At 43.5% G+C, this 21696-nt stretch overlaps 8 protein-coding genes across 9 annotated transcripts; all 8 read left to right on the top strand.

Moving 5' to 3' along the window:
• Positions 1–3183: 3183 nt before the first annotated feature.
• LSM04_002039 (uncharacterized protein) lies at positions 3184–3396 on the top strand (the record flags this gene model as incomplete). Its single annotated transcript, XM_067338986.1, has 1 exon — positions 3184–3396. The coding sequence occupies one exon, from the start codon at positions 3184–3186 to the stop codon at positions 3394–3396; it is 213 nt and encodes a 70-aa protein (XP_067187767.1).
• An 80-nt stretch (positions 3397–3476) lies between these two features.
• LSM04_007452 (uncharacterized protein) lies at positions 3477–4627 on the top strand (the record flags this gene model as incomplete). 2 transcript variants are annotated; one of them, XM_067338983.1, is made up of 2 exons in its annotated part: positions 3477–4398; positions 4470–4627. In XM_067338983.1, the coding sequence occupies 2 exons, from the start codon at positions 3477–3479 to the stop codon at positions 4625–4627; spliced, it is 1080 nt and encodes a 359-aa protein (XP_067187982.1). The 2 variants fall into 2 exon arrangements, with proteins under 2 accessions (XP_067187982.1, XP_067187983.1); XM_067338984.1 differs by having other exon boundaries at positions 4042–4108; positions 4150–4475.
• Positions 4628–4843: 216 nt separating this feature from the next.
• LSM04_008784 (uncharacterized protein) lies at positions 4844–5971 on the top strand (the record flags this gene model as incomplete). The annotated part of the gene is made up of 1 exon (XM_067338982.1): positions 4844–5971. The coding sequence occupies one exon, from the start codon at positions 4844–4846 to the stop codon at positions 5969–5971; it is 1128 nt and encodes a 375-aa protein (XP_067188052.1).
• A 306-nt stretch (positions 5972–6277) lies between these two features.
• LSM04_001747 (Choline transporter-like) lies at positions 6278–7738 on the top strand (the record flags this gene model as incomplete). The annotated part of the gene is made up of 1 exon (XM_067338981.1): positions 6278–7738. One exon carries the CDS (start codon positions 6278–6280, stop codon positions 7736–7738), a length of 1461 nt encoding a protein of 486 aa, XP_067187746.1.
• A 1163-nt stretch (positions 7739–8901) lies between these two features.
• Positions 8902–9741, top strand: LSM04_008731 (BRCT domain; the record flags this gene model as incomplete). Its single annotated transcript, XM_067338980.1, has 1 exon — positions 8902–9741. The coding sequence occupies one exon, from the start codon at positions 8902–8904 to the stop codon at positions 9739–9741; it is 840 nt and encodes a 279-aa protein (XP_067188051.1).
• Positions 9742–10404: 663 nt separating this feature from the next.
• Positions 10405–12177, top strand: LSM04_001180 (Sec1-like protein; the record flags this gene model as incomplete). The annotated part of the gene is made up of 1 exon (XM_067338979.1): positions 10405–12177. One exon carries the CDS (start codon positions 10405–10407, stop codon positions 12175–12177), a length of 1773 nt encoding a protein of 590 aa, XP_067187722.1.
• Positions 12178–12616: 439 nt separating this feature from the next.
• On the top strand, positions 12617–18703 carry LSM04_007519 (Gamma tubulin complex component protein; the record flags this gene model as incomplete). Its single annotated transcript, XM_067338978.1, has 1 exon — positions 12617–18703. The coding sequence occupies one exon, from the start codon at positions 12617–12619 to the stop codon at positions 18701–18703; it is 6087 nt and encodes a 2028-aa protein (XP_067187985.1).
• A 634-nt stretch (positions 18704–19337) lies between these two features.
• Positions 19338–20444, top strand: LSM04_001607 (TGS protein; the record flags this gene model as incomplete). Its single annotated transcript, XM_067338977.1, has 1 exon — positions 19338–20444. One exon carries the CDS (start codon positions 19338–19340, stop codon positions 20442–20444), a length of 1107 nt encoding a protein of 368 aa, XP_067187738.1.
• Between the last annotated feature and the right edge of the window lie 1252 nt (positions 20445–21696).

The following is a 21696-nucleotide window of genomic DNA, read 5'->3' as shown; positions in this document are numbered from 1 at the left end:
ATGTAAAGCTATTTCTGCGGCTGCCGACCAGCGACGACGGCGACAACAGCAACAACAACAACAACAACAACAGAAAAAACAGGAATCCGCTACCGCAGCTGCGCGTGGTGTCGAACGCCGAGGGCGTCCCACAGCGCTACCCAGTTCTGGTGTGGATGGCCCGCGGCAAGGCGTCCCACTTTCGGACCCCCTACGAGGTGATGACCACGCTCGCCGAGGACGAAGCGCTCATCCTGTTCAAGCACCTGAACAGAATCAAGAAGAAGGGGTCTCGGCTCTTCACAAGCGAAGACTCCAGCATGGTGCGCAGGATGGTGTCCAACGTACTCAAGTCCATCGATCCGACAATGGCACTGCCGTCAGTGCGCAAGGGCGCGATCAGGTACTGCGCCAAGCTGGGCATGACAATGGAGGAGCTGCGGCGCATGACGGGCCACACCCAGGACTCGACGCTCAACATCTATCTCGGACGTGGCCAGCAGACAACTATGGACGTCGCGCAAACACAGGCCAACGTCGAGGAGCACCACCTCTTGTCAGCGCCAAATACCTCGGAGTGAAGGCACCCAAGGCAGCAGACCTGGGTATTTGCGACCGTGACGTGTACCGGCTGATGCTGGATCTCAAACGGCAACAGCAAGCACCAGACGCAAGCGACGTAGCTGTGGACGTCGCGGGTGACAATGTAAAGGAGTGGCCCCTGCACCTCAAGCATACCACTCCACTCGACACGGAGGCGGTGCGGCAGATGGCGACTGCCCACCCACACACGAAAGCGTTTCTAGAAGAAGCATACCGCTACATCACGGTTGATGCCTCGCCTGACCCATACCCTATACCGCACCTCGTGCAGACCTCACGCACCATCAAGACGACCAAGATGACGAAGGAGGACCTCCAGAAAGCCGTGAGCATGGGCAAGTTCGAACTGTGCCGTGACGAACACGGCCAGCCGATCGCTCATTTCGACAACCGCACTGGCATGATCCCGACGGGCTACTACGGTGTCAATGTGTTCACCGTCCCGGAGATGAAGGGACGCAGACGACTCAGCACGGAACCTCACCTAAACGCTGTCATGGCCAAGGCGGACATGCCACAAGTAAACTACCCGACGCGGCTTGAGAGACGGCAATCACTGCGTTATGCCAAGTACATGTTGCAACTTGACTTTGAGGCATTCTACGATGCGATCCCACTTCCAGCGGCACTGCGCAACAAGTTTGTGTTCCGGTGTGGTGGCAGTTACTACCGTTTGTGCACGCTGCCCACCGGCGCGCGGTGGAGCGTGGCAGTGGGCCAGGCGACCACGTGGGTGCTTGTCGACATTGATACCCCCGTCATTATACATACGATGATTGATAATATTTTGATTGCGGCCAAGGAGGGACAGGAGGAGGAGTTTGTGAGCGCGGTACGGCAGGTGTTGCTGCGCATTCGTGCTGCAAACCTGCTGACCTCGCCGGACCGCGAGGAACTACTTCAGTATACGGAGGAGAAATTATTACGTCTCGCTGAGCAGAACAACGTATTTCTTGGCGAAGAGTACATGTGGAACGGAACCGAGAGGGTGGTACGAAACTCAGTCAAGACGGTCGCGAAGTTGATGCTGAGTTCGGCACCAGACCGGCAGCACTCCATACGGACGTTCGTTTCTGTGGTGTCCTTGGTGTGTTATGCGATTCACACGACGCGCCTGAACCCGGCAAAGATGTTTCGACTCTTGCGGACCTACAGATATTTCTACCGACAGGTCTCCGGTGGTGCGGACTGGGACGCACCGGTGCCGTACATTCATCCGAAGGTGACCGATGAATTGAGCCGCATCTCGAATGAACTGATCAAGAACCAATGGTGGCGCATTGACCCACCACGGCATGTTGATTACAACGACGGCTCGTACGATATCGTTGCCTATACGGATGCCTCCCGCGAAGGATGGGGAGCCGTGGTGCACTTTCAGTTCACGGGCGAAGTCACCACGTTCCAGCAGCGCTTTGTCACCCACCACCAGCTTCCTTTTTACAAGGGACAACCAACAGGTGGAGGCGACGGAGGCAACCACGACCGTTTGTACGATGACGCCTATGGCGTTGAAGATGAAGAAGAGGAAGACGAAGAAAACGAGGACGTGTTTGTGGAAGACCCGGAGGATCGCGCACTACGCGACATCCGTGGACTACGTGCCTCTATCCCGGTACACAACGCTACCGGCCTCTTCAGGGCACGGCATTCGGCTCACGCGGAACCGAGGGCAGTTCAGGCTTTGCTTTTGTTATTGCACAAGGAGGGAACGCTGAGACCTGGTATGCGCATCGCGGTGGTGACGGATCACTACGCGATTGCGGCTGCACAGAAACGCCTAAACGGCTTTGGCGGCATTGGCAGGGGCTTCTCGTTAAACAAGCTCTTCGAGACCACCTACAATCTCTGGTACGATTACGACATTGAGGTTATCTTTTACTACCTGAAGGGCGAAATGAATCCAGCGGATTCTTTATCGCGGCACTTTGGGGTAGGAATAGCAAACGATCAAGAGGGAAATGATAAGAGAAACAGCACTGTCGTACGAATGGAGCACTTTGATGCAACGACTTTGCCCAGAGGTATGCCTAGTCTGTCGCAAACGTACTGCCCACTGTTTGACGACACTGCTTCTACAGACGAAGGCTACTAGGTGGCGCCATGCTGCCACGAATCACTACGGGGAACTGTCTAAAATGACTAATCTTAGTCCACAGTAAAATTTCACAACAAAAAGAAACATCAACGACGCCCCGCGGAGGATGTGCCGCATTTGTTTTGAATTATGAAGGAACCCTTTCCCTTCATTGCTTCTCCCTTGGTGTTTTTGATTATATTTGGTTTAAGCCGGAGGGATAGGTCCCTTAATCAAGGACAATACGCAATCTGTATATATATATATACATGTATTTCTATATCTCTATTTCTGTATGTCGGTTGGGGGGGATTGTCTGTGTGTGCGTGTTCCCTCTCAACCCTACAAATTTCTTGTAGTGCCCATTGTGTGACTTCACCCCTTCCTTTTTGACTCGCCATTGGTCTCTTGTGAAGGTGTCATAAACTGAGACAGGCGCGCATCTCAAAGTAGCCTCACTGGTGTAGCAGAGTTTTTTTTTTTCCTTCAAGGAGATGAAAAGGGCAAAGTATGAGGAGAAAGAAATGTTCGGTGCTGCTACAAGCGAGTTCCTCGCTATGGATCTTGTCGATCCAGCAGTTGAGGCCTCTTTGCTTCCGCAATCACCGGGCGGGCGCAGGTCCCGATCGTCTGACCGACTTACGGTTGTGGATGTCAAATTTGTATCAGTGCTTCTTTCACGTCCGGACAGGTCCTCTTCTTGGGGCTTTCTCATGTGTGGCCGTAGCCTTCCCTGAAGGTTGGTGAAATTACGTCTGCTGTAGCCTCAAAGCTACAGAAGGGGGATGAGATTGTTGAAATCAATGGGGTACAACCAATGGATTACACAGAGGCCATACAGGTGTTTCAGTGCGCGCGTTTACACCTGCAGCTGCGTTTGCGTCGTACGGTCTTTGTAAACAGAGAAGGCAGGCTGACCCAGGATAGCCCCACCAGGGAGTTGCACGGGGCCGGGGACAACCAGAATGAGTATCCCACGTATGCAATGCCAACCACAGAGCTGTCTTCTTCCTCTTTCCTTGCTACCATAGAAACCGATAACGGTTCTTCAGAGACTGTGATGCAGTCTCGGCTGGCGTCTTGCGATGGTCCGCCGTGTACTATTCCAGGGGGGGATGTGAGGAATTCGACGCAGCGAGCCCCTAATCAATTGTTGAAGGATGCACAGAATGCAGATGACGGTATATACGGGGTGGGTCTGGTGGGCTCTTCAGTTGCTACTTCGTCAGGCAACGCCTCTTCTTATTCCTTTCCCGTGGAATTGGAGAATGCCTGGCGACAGATACTGTTTGGAAGACACACCTCGCAGATAGTTAGAAACGACTCTCGAAATTATAGAGATCTGTGTGATGTCTTGCCGATCCCAATGCAGCGGGCAGTTTATGACCGCCGCAGCTGCCCCTTCTCCGCAGATGATGGCTTCACGGAGGAGTTTCACACCGCCGTGCAGTATACACTGACACGGAGAGCGCTCTCGAACAGCCGCGGAGCCATTTCGCATGGTGCCACCCCAGCGCCGCATGAGCATAATGACCAACCACGGGATACTGCGTCGTTAAATGAGGACATTCCCGCCATAGAGGCGTCCCGCGATGATGAGATCCAGCGGTTTCGTGAGGCAGAGGGCTGGACGCAGAGGTGTGAAGCACTGGTGGCACAGCACAAGGAGATGTTGAGAATTGCGGAGGGGTACACTGCCGAGCGGGAGGGGTGGCGCCGCGGCGAGGTGGAGAGGTACCGTCAGATTGAGGACATCGCAAACGAATTTCTAAAAAGTACAGGGAGACAGTCTCACAGGATCACAGAACAGAGGTGAGGATTAGAAATCCGCTGTTCGCTGCCACACGCAGGCAATCACGCAACGAAGAGGACATCGCCAGCAGCCGTTCTCTTCGACTTCCAACTCCTCCACCACCTTCAGGACACTCAGGGAATCATTTCTCCAGCGTCAGGCGTCCGCAAGACTGACGCACCGAAACGGGTGTGAGTATATTTTCAATGGTGCCGGTATAGGGAAGAGGAGGGGGTGTCCCCATCAGGTATTATTATTGTGGGGAAGGCAGATGGTATGCTTACTATGTGTTTGCATTGTTATTTTCCTTATTTCGCCTTTTTTTTCCTCTGTTTTTGTTTTCTTGCTCTGTACTGTTCTCTATTTTTGAAGCATCGCCTGGCTGCGACCGCATGGAGGCTGTCGTGTACGAAGATATCCCCGACGTGACCGTGCGATTGGAACGGCTGAAGGTGTCACTGTTAGCCTTTATTGGCGTTCCTGCTGTTGTCCCTTCTGTTGTTGCTATTATTGTCCCTGTCTCTTTTGGGGTGGGAAATGCGTCGTCCTCCGACGTTTGCGCGACATATCGTGTGAGAGAGGTGGCAGCGGCTCGACTGCGTCAGGCGTGCACCGATCGAGCACAACTTCGAAGATGGCTGCGACACGAGTTTGAGGGCGCGATGGATCTTTGGGTTGTTGCAGCCATTGATCCCCGTGACACGTCCGAGTTGTCGACGTTGGCCAATTGGCAGATTAACCGGCATCGCTCGCCGCTTGCTCAGGCGGATGCCATCTCTCTCTCGATGCGGGAGGTGGCGTTGCTGTGGGGAGAGAAGCAGCGGGTGCCCTTGCTGGAGCGGTTTCTACTACCGCATCAGAGCCTCTTCCTCGACATGACCTGTTGCTTTGGCGAAGGCAGTCACCAGCCGGTTGATCCCGCTGTGTTTGGTGCATTGCATGCGAAGCATGTGGCGAAAGGCCGAACATCCATTATTCTCTTCTATGGGGTTTGGCTGTCCTTGTCGGCGACCCCACGTGGGCTTGCGCGTTTGCAGCAGCAGTTTCGCTCCTTTGCAAGAAATGTACTTTCGCCTACACAACTGCCGTTTTGCTGCACATACGGCGGCAGTGTTGGGGTGCTTCAGCAGAACCTTGTTTCTGTACCCTCTCCTGGACGAAAATCACACGAGGGGTGCCTGCACCCATTAGCTTCTGCGGCGCTGCTGGTGACACGCTCCTTGAAGGACGTTTACAGCCTTGCGGCTGTTCTTTTCGGTAATCCACAGGTGAACTACTACGGTGAGGCTGCAGCATTTTGCGCATCCGTGCAAAGGAGGCGACGTGCTGCGAGCCTGGTGTACAACACTTGTGTCCCGTCGGAAACGAGCACCGCCGTGGCAACGCATGAGGGTGCAACTGGCAATGCATCACGTGCACAACGGCGGAAGCGAGGACGAGAGGCAGTGGCGTTGGTTCGGAGCACCTCAGATGAGGAGGTGGGGGAGGAGCTGTCGTGGTGTGAAGACGTTGGGAACTAGGGGATGCATCCGCACAGAGGCATTATTTATGTAACTGCATATAACTTGATGATATCTTGTAGCTGTTTACTGCTAAACTTGAAGTGAGCTCCACTGGATGTACATTGTTTGCTTCTCTTGTATATAGATTGCTTTTTGTTTTTTCTGATAGGGGAGTACTTTGCACCACGAAAGAGAGAGCGAAATAAACTTGCATTTTGCATTTTTCTTGGAACACGCAATAAAGAAGAGATACACACAGAGGAATAGTTAACTGAATCGTAGGAATAATAAGGGAGACAGAACAAACACAATCAAGAAGGGTATATGATGGACCAGGGTCTCAAGGCCAGTAAATATAAGACCTACAATGTGGATGAAATTCCCCAGGCAGAGATATATAACTCACCACATGCCGGTAATAACTGGTACGGGGAAGCTGTGGCCGGCGTGCCTCTTTTCCCCGAAGAAACACCTGGAAACCCGCGTTTGGGTCGCTTTATTGTACAGGGTTACCAGGACCTCTGGGCCGCATTGCTCTTCCTTGCCACACTTGTCACGACGCTGGTGTGGGGATCCGTCAATCTCGCCACATATGACCCGTCTGTGAACAGTACAGCGGTAGTGAACCCTGACACATCAGTTTTGGACACTGGTGGTCTTTTTCTTTTCCTTACTGTAATTTTTCTGATTTCCGTGGTTGGGGCATGTGCTTCTTTGGTTCTCCTGAGTTACTTTCCGCGTCAGTTGATATTCATTGCAAATGCGATAACGGCTGTGCTGGCATTGGCTGCTGCGGTACTATGCTTTATCACGGGTGTTGTTTTCGCCGGTGTTCTTTTGCTCATTATGTGTGGAATTCAGGCTCTTTGGCTATACCTTGTGCGAGACCGTATTCCATTCTCAGCCGAATTGTTGAAGGCCTCTTCGGGTATTTTGATGCGGTACAAAGCCATTTTTGTATTTACTGTTGGTTTGGGTATCGTCTCCATTGTGTACGTGTACTTCTGGGGCTATTCAGTTTTTCCTGTATTGAATCGTCTAAGCAGTGGCGAAGGTAATGCGGGAGATGGATTGCTGATGGTGTTATTTGTGCTTTTCTTTTTTTGGGCGGCCCAGGTGGGATCCAATGTAATGCATGTAACAACGGCGGGCGTGACCGCTACGTGGTATTTTGCTGGTGAGGGTCAGATGCCCAAAAACCCAACACTTGCCTCGTTCAAGCGTGCGGTGACAACCAGTTTTGGTTCTATCTGCTTTGGCTCTCTCATTGTTGCCTTCGTCCGTACCATCCGTTGGATAGCGGAGACCACCAGCAATACCGAAAATGATTTCGTACGGTGTATCGCTCTCTGCTTGATTTCTTGCCTGGAGTCAGCGATGGAGTACTTCAACACCTACGCCTTCGTTCATGTTGCGGTCTACGGCTGTGGCTACGTTGAGGCTGCCAAGCGAACGTGGCAGTTGTGCAAGCAGTGCTTCTTTGCCGCCTACTTTAACGATGCACTCATCGGTTCCACGGTGAGTCTTCTTGCCCTCAGTGTCTCCGCATTAATTGGCATTGTGGTTCACCTCATATATGGCTCTGTTGCACTCGGCGTGCTCGCTTTTCTTGTCGCTCTCGTGCTGCATGTTAACTTCCTCTTCGCTGTGGAAAGCGCCGTGACGACACTCTTCGTGTGCTTCGCTGAAGTCCCGGAGGGACTGCAGCACTCTGCGCCGGAGTTGTACGCTGCCATGCACGCTGCGGACCAGAACGGCACGAACAACAACGCAATGGCCCCGTAGAGAGTATGGGAGAAGAAGGAGGGGGATCCATATGTTGCGATATATAGAAAAGAAAAAAAAAGAAAAAACGGAAACTCGGTGGGGAGTGAGCTTGCCGTGTGTTTGCCTCTGTGTTGTGTGGTAATAGCCCTGATTCTCTGCCCGTATCAGCAAATTGAATAGTATTAATGCCTTTTTTTGCCTTATTCAACTGTGAGTGAATGAGTCAATTTAGATGGGTGGGAAGAAGAAAATAAAGTGTACAAAACGTGCGGGAACTATATATACATATTTATAAGTGGATTGATATATACAAATATACACGTATGCATGTTTCCATCTATTTATATTTGTGTATATTTTTTTGTAGTGTTGTCTTAGTCAAGATCAGTGCTGGAGTGGTCTTGAGAGGGTACTGATGTGCGTGAATATCTTTAGGAATATATCAAAATTTATTCTGCTACTGAACGAACAAAAAAAAGGATGAAAAAAAATAAAATGGGGTGTTCCCTTAACAACAGTCTTCTTCCTGTTTCCTTTTCTCTTTCTTGCTGAATTTATATATATTAAACCATGTTTTTGAGAAAGAAAGGAGCAGCGATGGATGACTCCGCATACCTTTCATAAAGGCTGCTAAAAACAAAAGAAACACTGGGCGGACGAAAGGCTGAGGAAACGAAACAGTTTTTGGTTTTTGAACTCGTGCGCTTTCTTCTTTTAATTCTAACTATTTAAAATGCAGTAAAACAGAAACAGTGAAAAAGAATGGTTACAGGGTCACGCCCTTCCAACATAATACTGTTGGTTCCCTGGAAATAAATGAAGTAAGCAAGCGAAGCATGTTGGGAAAACGATATAAAAGAGAGTAAATGTGATAGTCAAAGCGAAAGTGAAGCGAAAGAAAAAGGTTGTGTCGAGGTGACTGGTTTGTTTTGAGTATTCTTTACTCTTGTGGGGGTGCGATCCCTTTGTTTGTTTTTTGTTTTTTTGCTTTTCATAATTTCTACTTTTGCTTGTTTTCTTTTTGCTTCTCTTGCCCCACACATGGTTAGAGGTTACGGGGTGGGGGGTTTCAAAAGGGGGGAAAAAAGGAACGTGTCACATAAAATAACAAATAGCTACAAGGAAGCCGCAGGAAAAATCGAAGAAAGGGGGTGAGTTTCCAGTGCACGTGCTGTGAAGAAATGTTTAGAGGTCATGTCTTTCTTGCCGCATCGAATGTACCGCAAGATGTTCGCGTACTTGTCGCTGCATGTGGTGGTCGAATCGTATCAAGACTTGAAGCTGCAGTAACGTTTGGTCTTGTGGCGGTTGCCTCATTGGAGGAACTGCGAGGATCTCTCGCCTGTGAAGAAGAACTGCGTGGTTTGCGTATTCCTATTGTGCGTACGAGTTGGATTCGTGCGAGTGTGGCGGCGGGTCATATGGTGCCGGTGAAGTTTCCCCACGCGGTGTATGATCCATCACTGTTAGAAGCATTTCACTTCACAACAGTATTGGTGCCAACAGCACTGGAGGCAAATGTGGTGGCGGTGATGCAATTCTTTGGTGGAACTTATTCACCGCAGTTAACCGCAAAGACGAACCTTCTTGTCTATGATGATACATACATGAGCGGGTATGGAAATATCCCAAGTGAGATTGCTGTTGCTGTTTCGATGGAAAGTGTTGTATGTGAATTGTGGAAACAGGCGATTGAGCGGGACATTCCGTGTGTGTCAGTGGAGTGGTTGCATAAATGTATTACGATGCAGAGATTACTGCCCCCACCGCAGTCACCATTAAGAGATGAAAGTGTTGATTTAAACTTTGATGCTGCTGCTGCCACGAATGAAGACAGAGAAAACAGTCATGGGTCTTTGCAGGATGCAGCCATAAATTCACGAATGGACCTTGTTACTGAGGTTAATTGGTCCCCACAGAGGTGTTGTGATAACAGAGATTCTAAAGCTGATGAGTCTAGTTCCTCTACAGAACTTATTTCTCTCAGCAAATTGCGTGAATCCATCTTGGATGGAGAATAACAGAATATAGACACCGTTTTCTTTTTCGTTTGTCCTTGTTGTTCTTCTGTACTTGTTTTGTGGTGAGATGGGGGAATAAGGAGAAGAAAAAGGAAAGTTAAGGTGTTATTTCCATCGAACTGATAATGATAGAACTATAGATAGTGGTTTTTATAAGCATACGAAGTTGATTTGTTTAGTTTTATTTGTTTTTATATATTTTTGTTTTTTTGTTGTATTTTGTTCATCTATGAGTCTTTGTTATTTTAAGTGTTTTTTTTTTCCTTTTTGTTTTATTTTACACTCATGGTACTGAAACTCCATGAAAACGATACCCTTTTTCTCCTTTCTTTTTTTATTTTTTACATCATCTCTCCGTGTCTCTGTGTGTGTGTGTGTGTGTTTATAATTGTGTATATACGTCACCTTTTACTGTAGCCGTCTCGAAGTCAGTATTCGACCAGCACACGCATTTAGAAGAAACTGAAAGCCGGAAAAAAAGTGCGTCAAAGGTTATTATTATTATTATTATTATTATTATTATTATTATTATTATTATTATTATTATTATTATTATTATTATTATCAGAGAAGTATTAGTGATAGTTGGAGTTCTAGGGGAATAAGTGTAACCACAGACGAGTTTTACAAAAGAAAACAAAAAGTAAAAAGTAAAAAGAAATCATGTCGAATGGACCACCAAACTTCTTTCAAATTGTCTCCGAGTATGTCGAACACATGCTTCCAGCAGATAACACCATGAAGATTCTCCTTGTCGATGAGGCAACACTTAATATTATTTCCATGGCATATTCACAGTCTATGCTCCTTAAAAAGGGTGTCTTTCTCGTATGTCGTGTGGATGATCATCAGCAGCGGAAATGTATGAAGAACATGCGTTGTATTATCTTCATTCGCCCGCAGTTATCAAGTGTAGAGGCGGCCTCTCAGGAACTCCGTCATCCCAAGTATGAAAGTTATGCGATTCACTTCAGTACGGCCGCAGGGACGGAATTACTCGATCGTCTCGCCCGCGCCGATGTTGAAAGTCTTGTGAATCGCGTTGGTGAAGTTTTCTGTGATTTCACGGCGGTGAATGGCGATGCGTTTGTGCCTGCCGCTCCTGCACGTGTTTTATTACCGGCGTTTCTCAGTGCAGTCGCGGTGCAGCGGGTGGCTGAAGGCGTGGCGGCGACATTTGTGGCATTGCGGCGTAAACCATTAGTGCGATTTGATCAAAATAGTGCGTTTGCACGACGTGTGGCTACGGAGCTTGGGGATATTCTCGCAAGAAATGCGGAGTTGTATGATTATAAGAATAGAGATAGTGTCTTGTTGATACTCGATCGTAGTAGTGATACCCTGACGCCCTTGTTAACACCGTGGGTGTATCAGGCAATGTTGCATGAATATATTGGATTAGTGCACAATCGTTTACAACTTCCTGAAGGGACAGGAGAGGAAAGGGAGTATGTTTTTTCTCAACAAGATGATGCGTTTTTTGCGGCCAATATGTTTGCTAATTGGGGGGAACTTTGTAATAATGTAAAGGCGTATGTGGATAAGTGTAAGTCTACGCTAAATATCGATCGTTCTACGGCAACTATGGAGGAAATTAAAGAATTTATGCAAAGACTTCCACAAACAAAGAGTTTAACAGGATCTGTGACAAAACATGCTACAGTGGTTTCATACCTCTCATCTATTATTAAAAAACGTGGATTGCTAGATATCTCATTACTGGAACAAGATATGGTTGCTTCACCTAATGCAAGTGATCACTGGAATCGATTACAGGAATTTGTGACAAAATATGAGAAAGGTAGTAGTAATAATGGTGCAGGATATGTTGTAGAGACGAGTGATCTCTTTCGTCTATGTCTTATTTATCATTTGCGTTATGAGAAGACAAATCAAACTTCCCTTGTAGCTGAGGTATTAGAAAAACTTGGTCCACACTATGTGAATTGTTTACGTAAACTCCAACAATACCGTAGTGATAAATCTACCGATGAACTCTTTGGTGCTACAGGCGTTATGGCATCTATTGTGAAAACCTTTGTGGATGTAGGGAATATATACACGCAACATGAACCAGCATTAAAGCGAACGCTTTTACAACTCTTTAGTGGGCGACTTCCATTAGATCAATACCCGTATTTAACTCTGCCTTCCTCTTCTCCAACAGGAGGAGGCGGATTTTATTCCTATTCCACTAATGCATCGCAGTTGTCTTCATCATCTTCATCAAATTTTAAACCGAAATATGTGACAACGTTTATGTGTGGTGGATTTACATATGAAGAGGCGGCGTTAGTTAATGCTATTAACACCGGAACGGCGTATACGGGATCGGCAGCGAACAATCTTCCTTCTGGTGGTGTGCGGGCCGCGATTGGCGGAACAAATGTGCTAAACAGTGAAGAGTTTCTTACCTTGCTTTCCACACATCCCTGATGTGTTTAACTTTTTTCTTATTGCTATTGTTATTGTTTTTTTTTTTTTTTTTGCAATCATGAAGAGAATATGCGGAAACAGTAAGAAGAGCAATAACAAGAAGAAGAAACCCCCAAAAGAAAGAAGAGGGAAAAAAAAAGAAAGGGGTGTAATAAAGGGGAAAGTGGTGAAATGATGGGGGAAAAAAAAGAGTTTAAAAAAATGTTCTTGATTGAAATGATAATATTACTATTACCTTCGTATACAGGTATGCAAGTATAAGTAATTGTTTTTTATTTTTTCTTTTTTTTTCCTATTAGTGTGTGTTTATCAATACTCACGTTAAGCCACATTTTTGTGTTGTTGCAGAATAGTATTATTATCATTTTTTTTCTTAGAATCTATCTTTGTTTGTTTATTTATTGTTTTCTGAGTTAGAGATAACAATAACAAACAAACAATGGAATCATCTGCAGGAACAGCCGTTCATAGATCTCTCTGCAGTAGTGGTAGTGGTACTGGGGATAGCAACAGTACATCTTCATTGGTAGAACTGTTATTAGAGTTATCCAACTCCTTAACGTACCATAAATCGCACCCTTATCCCTCCGCAGATTATATGAAATTACCGGGAGAGACAAATCTATTTACACATGTTCCTGGTATGTCTCAATCCCATACTACTACTACTACTACTACTAATAATAATAATAATAATAATAATAATAATAATAATAATAATGATACTACTAATACAATAAGAGGTTTCCACAATCCCACGAAATTGCGTAGAAAAAGAAGACGTGATGTTTTAAATGCTTTCTTTGATCCTTCTAATAGAGTTTCCTTCTCAAATGGCGCACGACGAAGTCAGATGCGTGAGATGTTTCATAACGCTAAAGAGAATATACGGCAAGTTACAGAGACACATGCCGCCATGTTAGAACTTCTATGCAGAGCTATTGCTCCTGATATCACAAGTGGTAAAGCAACCCACATACATCATATAGATAAAACAGATGATCATGCACTGGAATTGTCAGAAATTGAACAAATGTTGTATATCATACTTCGTACTAGTATTGCCGCTGCCCCCATATGGCAGAAACCACCAATTATGCCACGTTGTTGGTTATCACCATCTATTACGGCAATAGTGGAACGTTCAGCTGTACTGCAGCGAACTATGCGGTGGTCGTGTGATCCCGATCCCGTTATTAATGCCGCACTTACTGCAGGTGCAGCAGAATATAATTCTTTTTCATTTGGTGTACGTACATCACTCCGTACGCCATCTGTTTTAGCTTCTTATGTTGATATTAATGGTGATACAGCCGCCGCTCTGACTACCACAACATCCAATAGTACTAATAATAACAATAATAATAATAATAATAATAATAATAATAATAATAATAATAATAATAGTTATAGTCTTAGAGGGGCTGCATGGTCAAAGAGTAGTACGGGTTCCTCAAAAGGGGATTCCATTGGAGGTATGTGTTCGTATTGGTCTGCACAGGAAAGTATGGAAGTACGACATCTCTTTGCCAGAAAACGTCTTGAATCTAGTCCTGCAAAAGAAGAAGAGGATGAGGATGAGAAGGATAAAAAAGAAAAAGAAGAAACGTCTGTGGTTTCATCATTTAAAAAATCCACATTCTCACGTCCTCTTTTCTCTATTTTTAAAGAGGAATATTCATCCAGTTTACCTTTTTGTTCGCTTCTCCTTGTTGCACTTCATCGCAGTATAGTTGGTCAACAAGATCCATATCTATTATTACGATTAGACTATGGAAATAATGAAAGTAGTAGTAGTGGTGGTGCTGCTGCTTCTTGTTCTTCTTTGAGTTCACTTTCATCTCCAAATAAACCACCGTATGGTTTTCATCGCCCTGATGGATATGGTGTTTTATCGGTTATGCAGCCTATCGGTATTAGCGTAAGCCCAGAGTTTCTTGTAATAAACGGCAAACATAAGACGAATAATAAAGGAAAGTGTAAAAATAGCATTCATATGGCTTTAAGGGAGCGAGAAAAAGTAGAAACCGATGATGATACACAGTACACCAGAGGAGTTATAACCATGTTGGAATGGAGTTGCCAGAGTGGAACACTCTTTTTACGATTACAGTATTTATGTGAAGTATCGGAGCGGGTGGAATGGCGGGCATCACTTGGTCAATATGGAAAATGTGCTATTGAAGGACTACGTCGAGTGCTCTTATTACTATTACGACGTGTATCCGATATTTCTAATCGCCCAGGTGGTCCACACTGTGTAACGTTTCGTGAATTGTTAGAATCCCAACAACACTTACGATATATAGCAGAAGATATTACAGCTCTAAGTGATATATTTCTTGTGAGTACGGAAACAGGATGGTCACCTTCTATTGTATTACGGGAATTATCCTCAGCGACAATTCTTTCCTCATTATATACACGTTATACACACAGAAGTGCAAATCATCCATGGAATGAGGCACATTCCATGACAAGGCGTATAACATCTGCATATAATAATAATAATAATAATAATAATAATAATAATAATAATAATAATAATAATACTAATAAAGAAGGGAAATTCGATGTGATTGGTGAATTATTTCTAGCTGTTTTAAATCCTTTACATCATATGATGAGTGTATGGCTTCGTCGTGGTGAATTACAGGACCCGTATGATGAATTTTTCATTCTACCTTCGCATGGTACAACGGATTCTGGTTTTCGCGTAGATACATCTGCACAACGTCTGCCAAGTTTTATTTCTACAGAAGCTGCAGAGAATATACTTCACGCTGGTGTGAGTCTGCGTGTTCTCCGTGCGGCTGCCCAGCATGTAATGTTCTGTGCAAAGAAGGATCAAGTGCGATTAAAGAGTCAAACAGAGGATGTAGATACCGCAGCGGCATTACATGATCAAATGGATGATGCGATGAAAATTAATTGGATTCTATCGGATTTTACTAACGCGTTACTTCATTCACCCACAATTTCATCATCATTATCATCATCATCGGTATTATTGTCTCTGCATGCACCAGAAGTAGATTTACTAGAGGAGACGGGTACACTTTCCTACTGGCGGAACTTTTATGGCGTGTGTAATCGTATGTTATTATCTGCTAGTGAAGAAACAGAAGAAGAAAATCAACGAGAAAAAGAAGTAGAAGAAAAAGAAAAAGAAACAATAATGGCAATAATGGAGGAGGATGTAAATAGTACATGTAATCCCCTATCACTTCCAATCGTAACAGAGGTGACCGAACTATTAGAAGGGGGAGAAGATAAAATTCAAATAAATACATCCTCTACTGATGGGAATGGAGCATTAATACAAAGCGGAACAACAGCAATGGTACCAGTATTACTAGCAACAACAGCAGCAACAACAACAACAAGAAGAACAACAAGAAAAAAAAGAACAGGAGGAAATACAAAAATAACACCGATAGCACCATCAACCACATTATCCACTACTGTCACTATAACACCAACGGCCACATTATCGGCAGTAGGGGGAAAATCTAAATATGGATCTACTACGTTGTCACCACTATCACGAGCCACAACAGCGTGGCATGAGGCAGTGTCAGAGGAATTAGCGCAAGTGGCTCAAGTGATCAATGAAGAAGAGGCGGAAGAGTTAAAATCGCGTACAGCACTTAAATTAGAGTATGAACGAGATATTCTTCGTAGAAAAGCACAACGACAATTACAACACTGGAAAGCACGACGACTTTCTCTTAAGCTTGAAAGAGCAGCAGCATTATCTAGATGTGTGGATGATTTGCAGGAGTTATACCGTTCTACATTGAACCCCTTAACAGAGATGAAACAACAAGAAGAAAAAGGGTCTCATAAAGGGGATAATGAAGAAGAGGAAAAAGAAGAAGAAAAGGATACAGATGATGGACGCAAAACGCCTTTTGGTAAATTTGTTAAACCACTTTTACAATTACCATCCCTACCGCCGCACATAGAGAGAAATACTATTATTGCGAGTCGTACTAAGTTTACCTTAGCCCGTTTTAATATGGTGAATGAAAGTTTATCGGAAAAGAATGAAAATGCGTTAAGTGCAGTACCCCAACTCTCACAATCTCATCCTATTACACAACAACTACAAGAACAACAGAGTTGTGTTAGTATGAGTAAGACGCTAGGTTCTTCTTCTTTGCAGCTGAACGCTTCTCGTAGAGGAAAACATGTTAGTTCTGCTGCTGCTGCTGTTGTTGTTGGTGCTGAAGAGCCATGTGAATTTATACATGCACCGGAAATGTGTGTTGTAGCGGATATCAATGATGAAGAGTATTTAATGAAACGTGCAGGACCTCATGTGAGTGATATAAGTGTGATGAAATCTGTATTAGCAAAGATGGATGCACAGGAGATATGTGTGCGGGGTTCCAATGTCTCAAGTGAGGCATATCAGAAAAAGTGTATTGCTTTAGCGAGAGAAGCTCTCTATAGTATGGGCGAAGACGTTGATACGCTTGATGACAACAAAAACAGTAATAATAATAATAATAATAATAATAATAATAATAATAATAATAATAATAATAATAATAATAATAATAATAATAATAATAATAATAATAACGATAGTACGAAAAGGTGTATTAGTAATGTATGGTGGACTAATCCAACTATGGATGAAGAAGTACTTACGTCTTATAAAGATAATTCAATTACATCTGGTAAAGCATCATTCGTTACTATAAATATGACAGAAGAGCAAATGAAGAAACTTTTACACTGTTCAAGTTATTATCTCAGGTTAGGCCGTTATACTGCAAGTTATCTCACACATAAGGCACTTCAAGTAATGCTATTAGGTCCTTATGGAACTCTTTATCGATTAATGCAACAGTTATTAGATGTCTGTCTTATGCAAAGAGGTTCTGTGGCAGATAGACTCACTGGATTATGGCAACGACTCACAAAAGAGTCTATTGAAGAGAATCAATTTAGTGCTTATTCTACCTTTAGGATTCTTAACAGAGCATTTGTAGAGGAGTGGGAATCATCCGTCTTGTACGGAGGAGATACACTTCTGCATATACAACTTGCCCTCTCAATTCCTGATGGGGATAGTGAAAATGAAGAAAGTATGCAGGATGGTGTATATTTAATGGAGGATGAAGTGAAAAGTAATATGGATATTGGTATGGATATTAGTAGTAGTGGTGGACTGCTATTTCGCGATACGGCATTTCGACGAAGAACACGACGTTCTCCATCAATGGCTGGTGATGCCATGGGAATAAAAAGTGATGATGAGGAAGAAGAAGAAGAAAAGGTAAATGAGGGGTACTGTAATGAAGAAGAACAACAAGGAAAGAAAGAGAAACAACGGGATCTATTAACATTATCTTTACCAGATAATCCATTTGACTTTATCTCTCAACTCACAATTGTCCACAACACCCCACGTGAGGAGTTTTGGCTACTCCCTAAAAACGCTATTGCCGTTTACGGCGATCTCTTCAGTACTTTACTTTTCTGGACGAGTGTGATGCAACTCGTTACGCGTGTTTGGTTTATTGGTATCAAATCTGGCGTATCAGAGGCGTTTTTCTTCTGCAATGTCACTCGTGCTGTATTTGGGGCTGTTGCCCAACACATGTGGTTTCTCATCGCTGGCTACGCCCGTGAGTACCGTCAGAGTCTTCGCTTTGAGTCTGGTGTGTTATATAGATATCAACAATTGGAGAACTTTACCCGCGATCACGCCGTCTTTCTTGAGCATTGTCGCTTTGCAGCGATGTTAACGCCGGTGTTTGGGCGGGCACGACAACAAGTGTATGGAATGGTACGGCAGTTGGAGGAAGTGGAACAGTACATGTTGGCAGCCGCAGCCGCAGAGGGGAGGGATCGTAATAGTGATAATAGCACTATTGAGATGGAAATAAGAAGAAGAGATGGAATGTCAAGAAGGCGGCCTATGTCTGTGGAGAATACAAGTGAGAGTGCAGTAGATGATGATGATGATAATATCGATACTGATAAGAAGAATAAGAATAAAAAGCAGAAGAAGAGTCCGATAAACTGTAAAGAGGAAGAGAGGGGAGGGAATAGCAAAAGGAAGAAAAAGAAGAATAATAACAGCATCAACAGTAGTAAAAAGTCAAGAGTAGTACAATCAGAGACTCGAAGTAGTGGGGGAAGTATCAGTAGAGAAGTTGCTGGGAAAAATTGGAGAGCAAAATCACAACAATTACAACAAGAACAACAACAAGCGGAAGTGATAAGACGTAAGGAATCACGACAACGCAATATACGGGATGTCTTGCAAAGACGTTTACGATCTTTTATGGGTTTGACAGAGATATTTATTGATCATCTTATAGCGGTACGGGAAAGTGATATAATTAATGAGACAGAGGGAATACTCCCACACCAACAACAATATGTAGATGAGGAACATGCGTCTGTTTTAAATAATGGGCGTGCGAATACATCTGCCGTTGCTGCATTAAAGTCCCTTATTCGTACACTGCAAATGACAAAAGTTGCCATTCATGACAAGTTATGACGTTGAGGAGGAAGGAGAAGGAAAAAAACACAGAAGGGAGTAAAAGAATAAAGAAGAAAAGGAAAAGAAAGGAGGGAAAAAAAAACAAAAATAAAAATATATGTGAATAGAAAAAATGTTAATTCTTCTCTTTGTTTCTTTTTTTTTTCTGTCTTTTTTTACTCCCTATCTCTCTTTCTCTTTATCTCTGTATTTGTTTTTGTTTAAATGTCTTTGCCTTATCCATTTGCTTTTTATTTTGTTTTGCATTTTTATATATAACAGACATTTCTCCGTTCATGACTCCAAAAGAGAAACACATAGGCCTTTCTCTTTTTTATATATCTTTGTTGTTGTTTTTGCCCTTATTTAAACTCTTATCTATCTATCTGTCTATCTATATATCTCCACCTATATATGTATCTATCTTTTCTTTTCTTCTTCGCTTTCTCTTTATTTATTTATTTAAATTCCTTATTATGATATAAACCCACCCACCCTCACTCTACCACACCCTGAGCACAAACACCAGCGAACACCATTCCCCCCACCCTTCTCAACACTTATTATTATTATTATTATTATTATTATTATTATTATTATTATTATTATTATTACTATTATTATTATTACTCGTATTTAAACAGCCGCCGTCATGTCTAACCTCCAGAAGATAAACGACATTGAGGCGGAGATCGCCCGAACGCAGAAGAACAAAGCCACCATGGCCCACCTGTGTCAATTAAAGGCACGTCTTGCCCAATTAAAACGGGAACTCATCGCCTCCGAGTCCAAAAAGGGCGGCGGTAAAGGCGAGGGATTCGATGTGCAAAAGACCGGTGATGCCCGTGTGGGGTTTATCGGATTTCCCTCCGTTGGAAAGTCCACACTTCTCACAAAACTCACCTCTACACACTCGGAGGTGGCGGCGTATGAGTTTACGACATTGACGTGTGTTCCCGGTGTGGTGCGTTATCGCGGGGCGAAGCTGCAAATGTTGGATCTGCCCGGTATTATTGAAGGTGCAAAAGATGGAAAAGGTCGTGGTCGTCAAGTAATTGCTGTGGCCCGCACGTGTTCCCTTATTCTCATTGTACTTGATATTGCGAAGCCATTGCAGCATAAACTTATCATTGAGCGGGAGTTGGATGGATTTGGGATTCGTCTTAATAAGGAACCGCCGAATATTGAGATTCGTAAGAAGGATCGTGGTGGAATTAGCATCGCCTCCACCTGCCCACTTACACAAATGGATCATGAGACGATTAAGGCTATTCTCGCTGAGTATAGAATGAGTAATGCGGATGTTATGCTGCGTGGGGATTACACAGCAGATGAACTCATTGATGTTATTGAGGGGAATCGCATTTACATTCCCTGCATCTATGTACTGAATAAGATTGATCAGATCAGTATAGAGGAACTTGACATTGTTGCCAGACTTCCCCACAACTGCCCCATCAGTGCCCATCATGGATGGAATCTCGATGGATTGCTGGAGTGTATTTGGGATCATCTGCACTTTGTGCGTCTCTACACAAAACCACGTGGACAAATGCCGGATTATGATGAACCGGTGATATTGAAAAAACTACCGCCACCCACGGTGGAGCGTTTCTGCGTGCGGCTGCACCGGCAGATGATGAAGAGTTTTAAATACGCGTGGGTGTGGGGATCGAGTGTGAAGCACCAGCCGCAGCGGGTGGGGAAGGATCACGTACTGGAGGATGAGGATGTTGTGCAGGTCGTAAAGAAGGTTTAAAAAGACAGAAAGAAACGAAAAGAAAAGAATGAAGAGGAAGAAGTGTGAAAGAGAGAGAGAGAATAGTGAAGAGGAAGAACATTGGAAAGAGAGAAAGAAAAGATATGACGCACAACGATAACGGCAACGTAGCAACAGCAACAGTAGTAATAATTATTATAGTAGTAGTAGTAGTAGTAGCAATAGTAATAGCAACATATAATAGCAAGAATAAGAGAAGAGAGAAGAAGAGAAATAGAAAAGAAAATAGAATTTATATGTTGCTAGTATTAGAAACAATGGCATATATATATTGTTGTTGTTTTTCTTTATAAACGTATATTCTGTTCTCGCGTAAAAACATTTTTTTTTCTTTTTTTTTTTGTTACTCTTCATTTTTATTCTTTTCGTTTCTCTTCTTCCTTCCCCTTCTCTATACTTTTACATTTGCTATTATTGCTATTGTTATTGTTCCTGTTACTGCTATTGGACTCGTTCTTTTTTATTATTATTATCTGAAATAAGATAAAAAAGGGAAAACAGAAGAGAGTGAGACGCACTCCGCTTGCTGTGATGGAGTCACATAAAGAAGAAGAAGAGGATGCTTATTTATTTATTTACTACATATCTATTCGTGAATGTGCGTTGTTGTTATTGTCATTGTTGTGATTGTGTTGGTTGTGATTGTGGTTGTTGTTTTTCTATGGGTTAATACATCGACAGACAAGAAGAACGAGAAGAATAAAAAAACAGATAAGAAAAAGAAAGGAATGAAAATAGAAAAGAACACACAAAAAGAAAAGAAAAAAATTAAAATAAAAAACCTTAATAGGTGTTTCATGTCTGTGTTTTGTGAAGACTATTCCAAACTTCTTCAGTGTTATTTTATTTTATTTTTCCTTTTCTCATTAACTTTACTTCCAATATTGGGCTTTTAAACCCGTATGGATATGAAAAAACGAAAAGGAGAAAAAAGACACATGGATGAGAAGTAAGGAAGGCACTGCGCGGTTTTTTTTTTCTTTTTTCTCCTTTTTATTTCTTTGTGAGTCCTATTCATCTTTTATTTTCTTACTTTTCTTATTTTTCTATTTCCTTTGTGATGATTATTATTACTATTACTACTATTCTTACTCCTTTACCCTTGACGCTACACAATTATTTGTTGTGATAGCCATCCATCTATTTATCAATATATATATATATATATATATATATATCCTATTCCTTTGTTTATTTGTTTATTTCTCTTTATTTCTCTCTTTCTTTCTTT

This window comes from Trypanosoma melophagium (assembly GCF_022059095.1).
Source record: "Trypanosoma melophagium isolate St. Kilda chromosome Unknown ctg4segment1, whole genome shotgun sequence".
In the NCBI taxonomy this organism is placed as follows: Eukaryota; Euglenozoa; class Kinetoplastea; order Trypanosomatida; family Trypanosomatidae; genus Trypanosoma; species Trypanosoma melophagium.
Note: the sequence above shows the minus strand (reverse complement) of the source record. Positions and strands in the feature narration are given on the sequence as shown.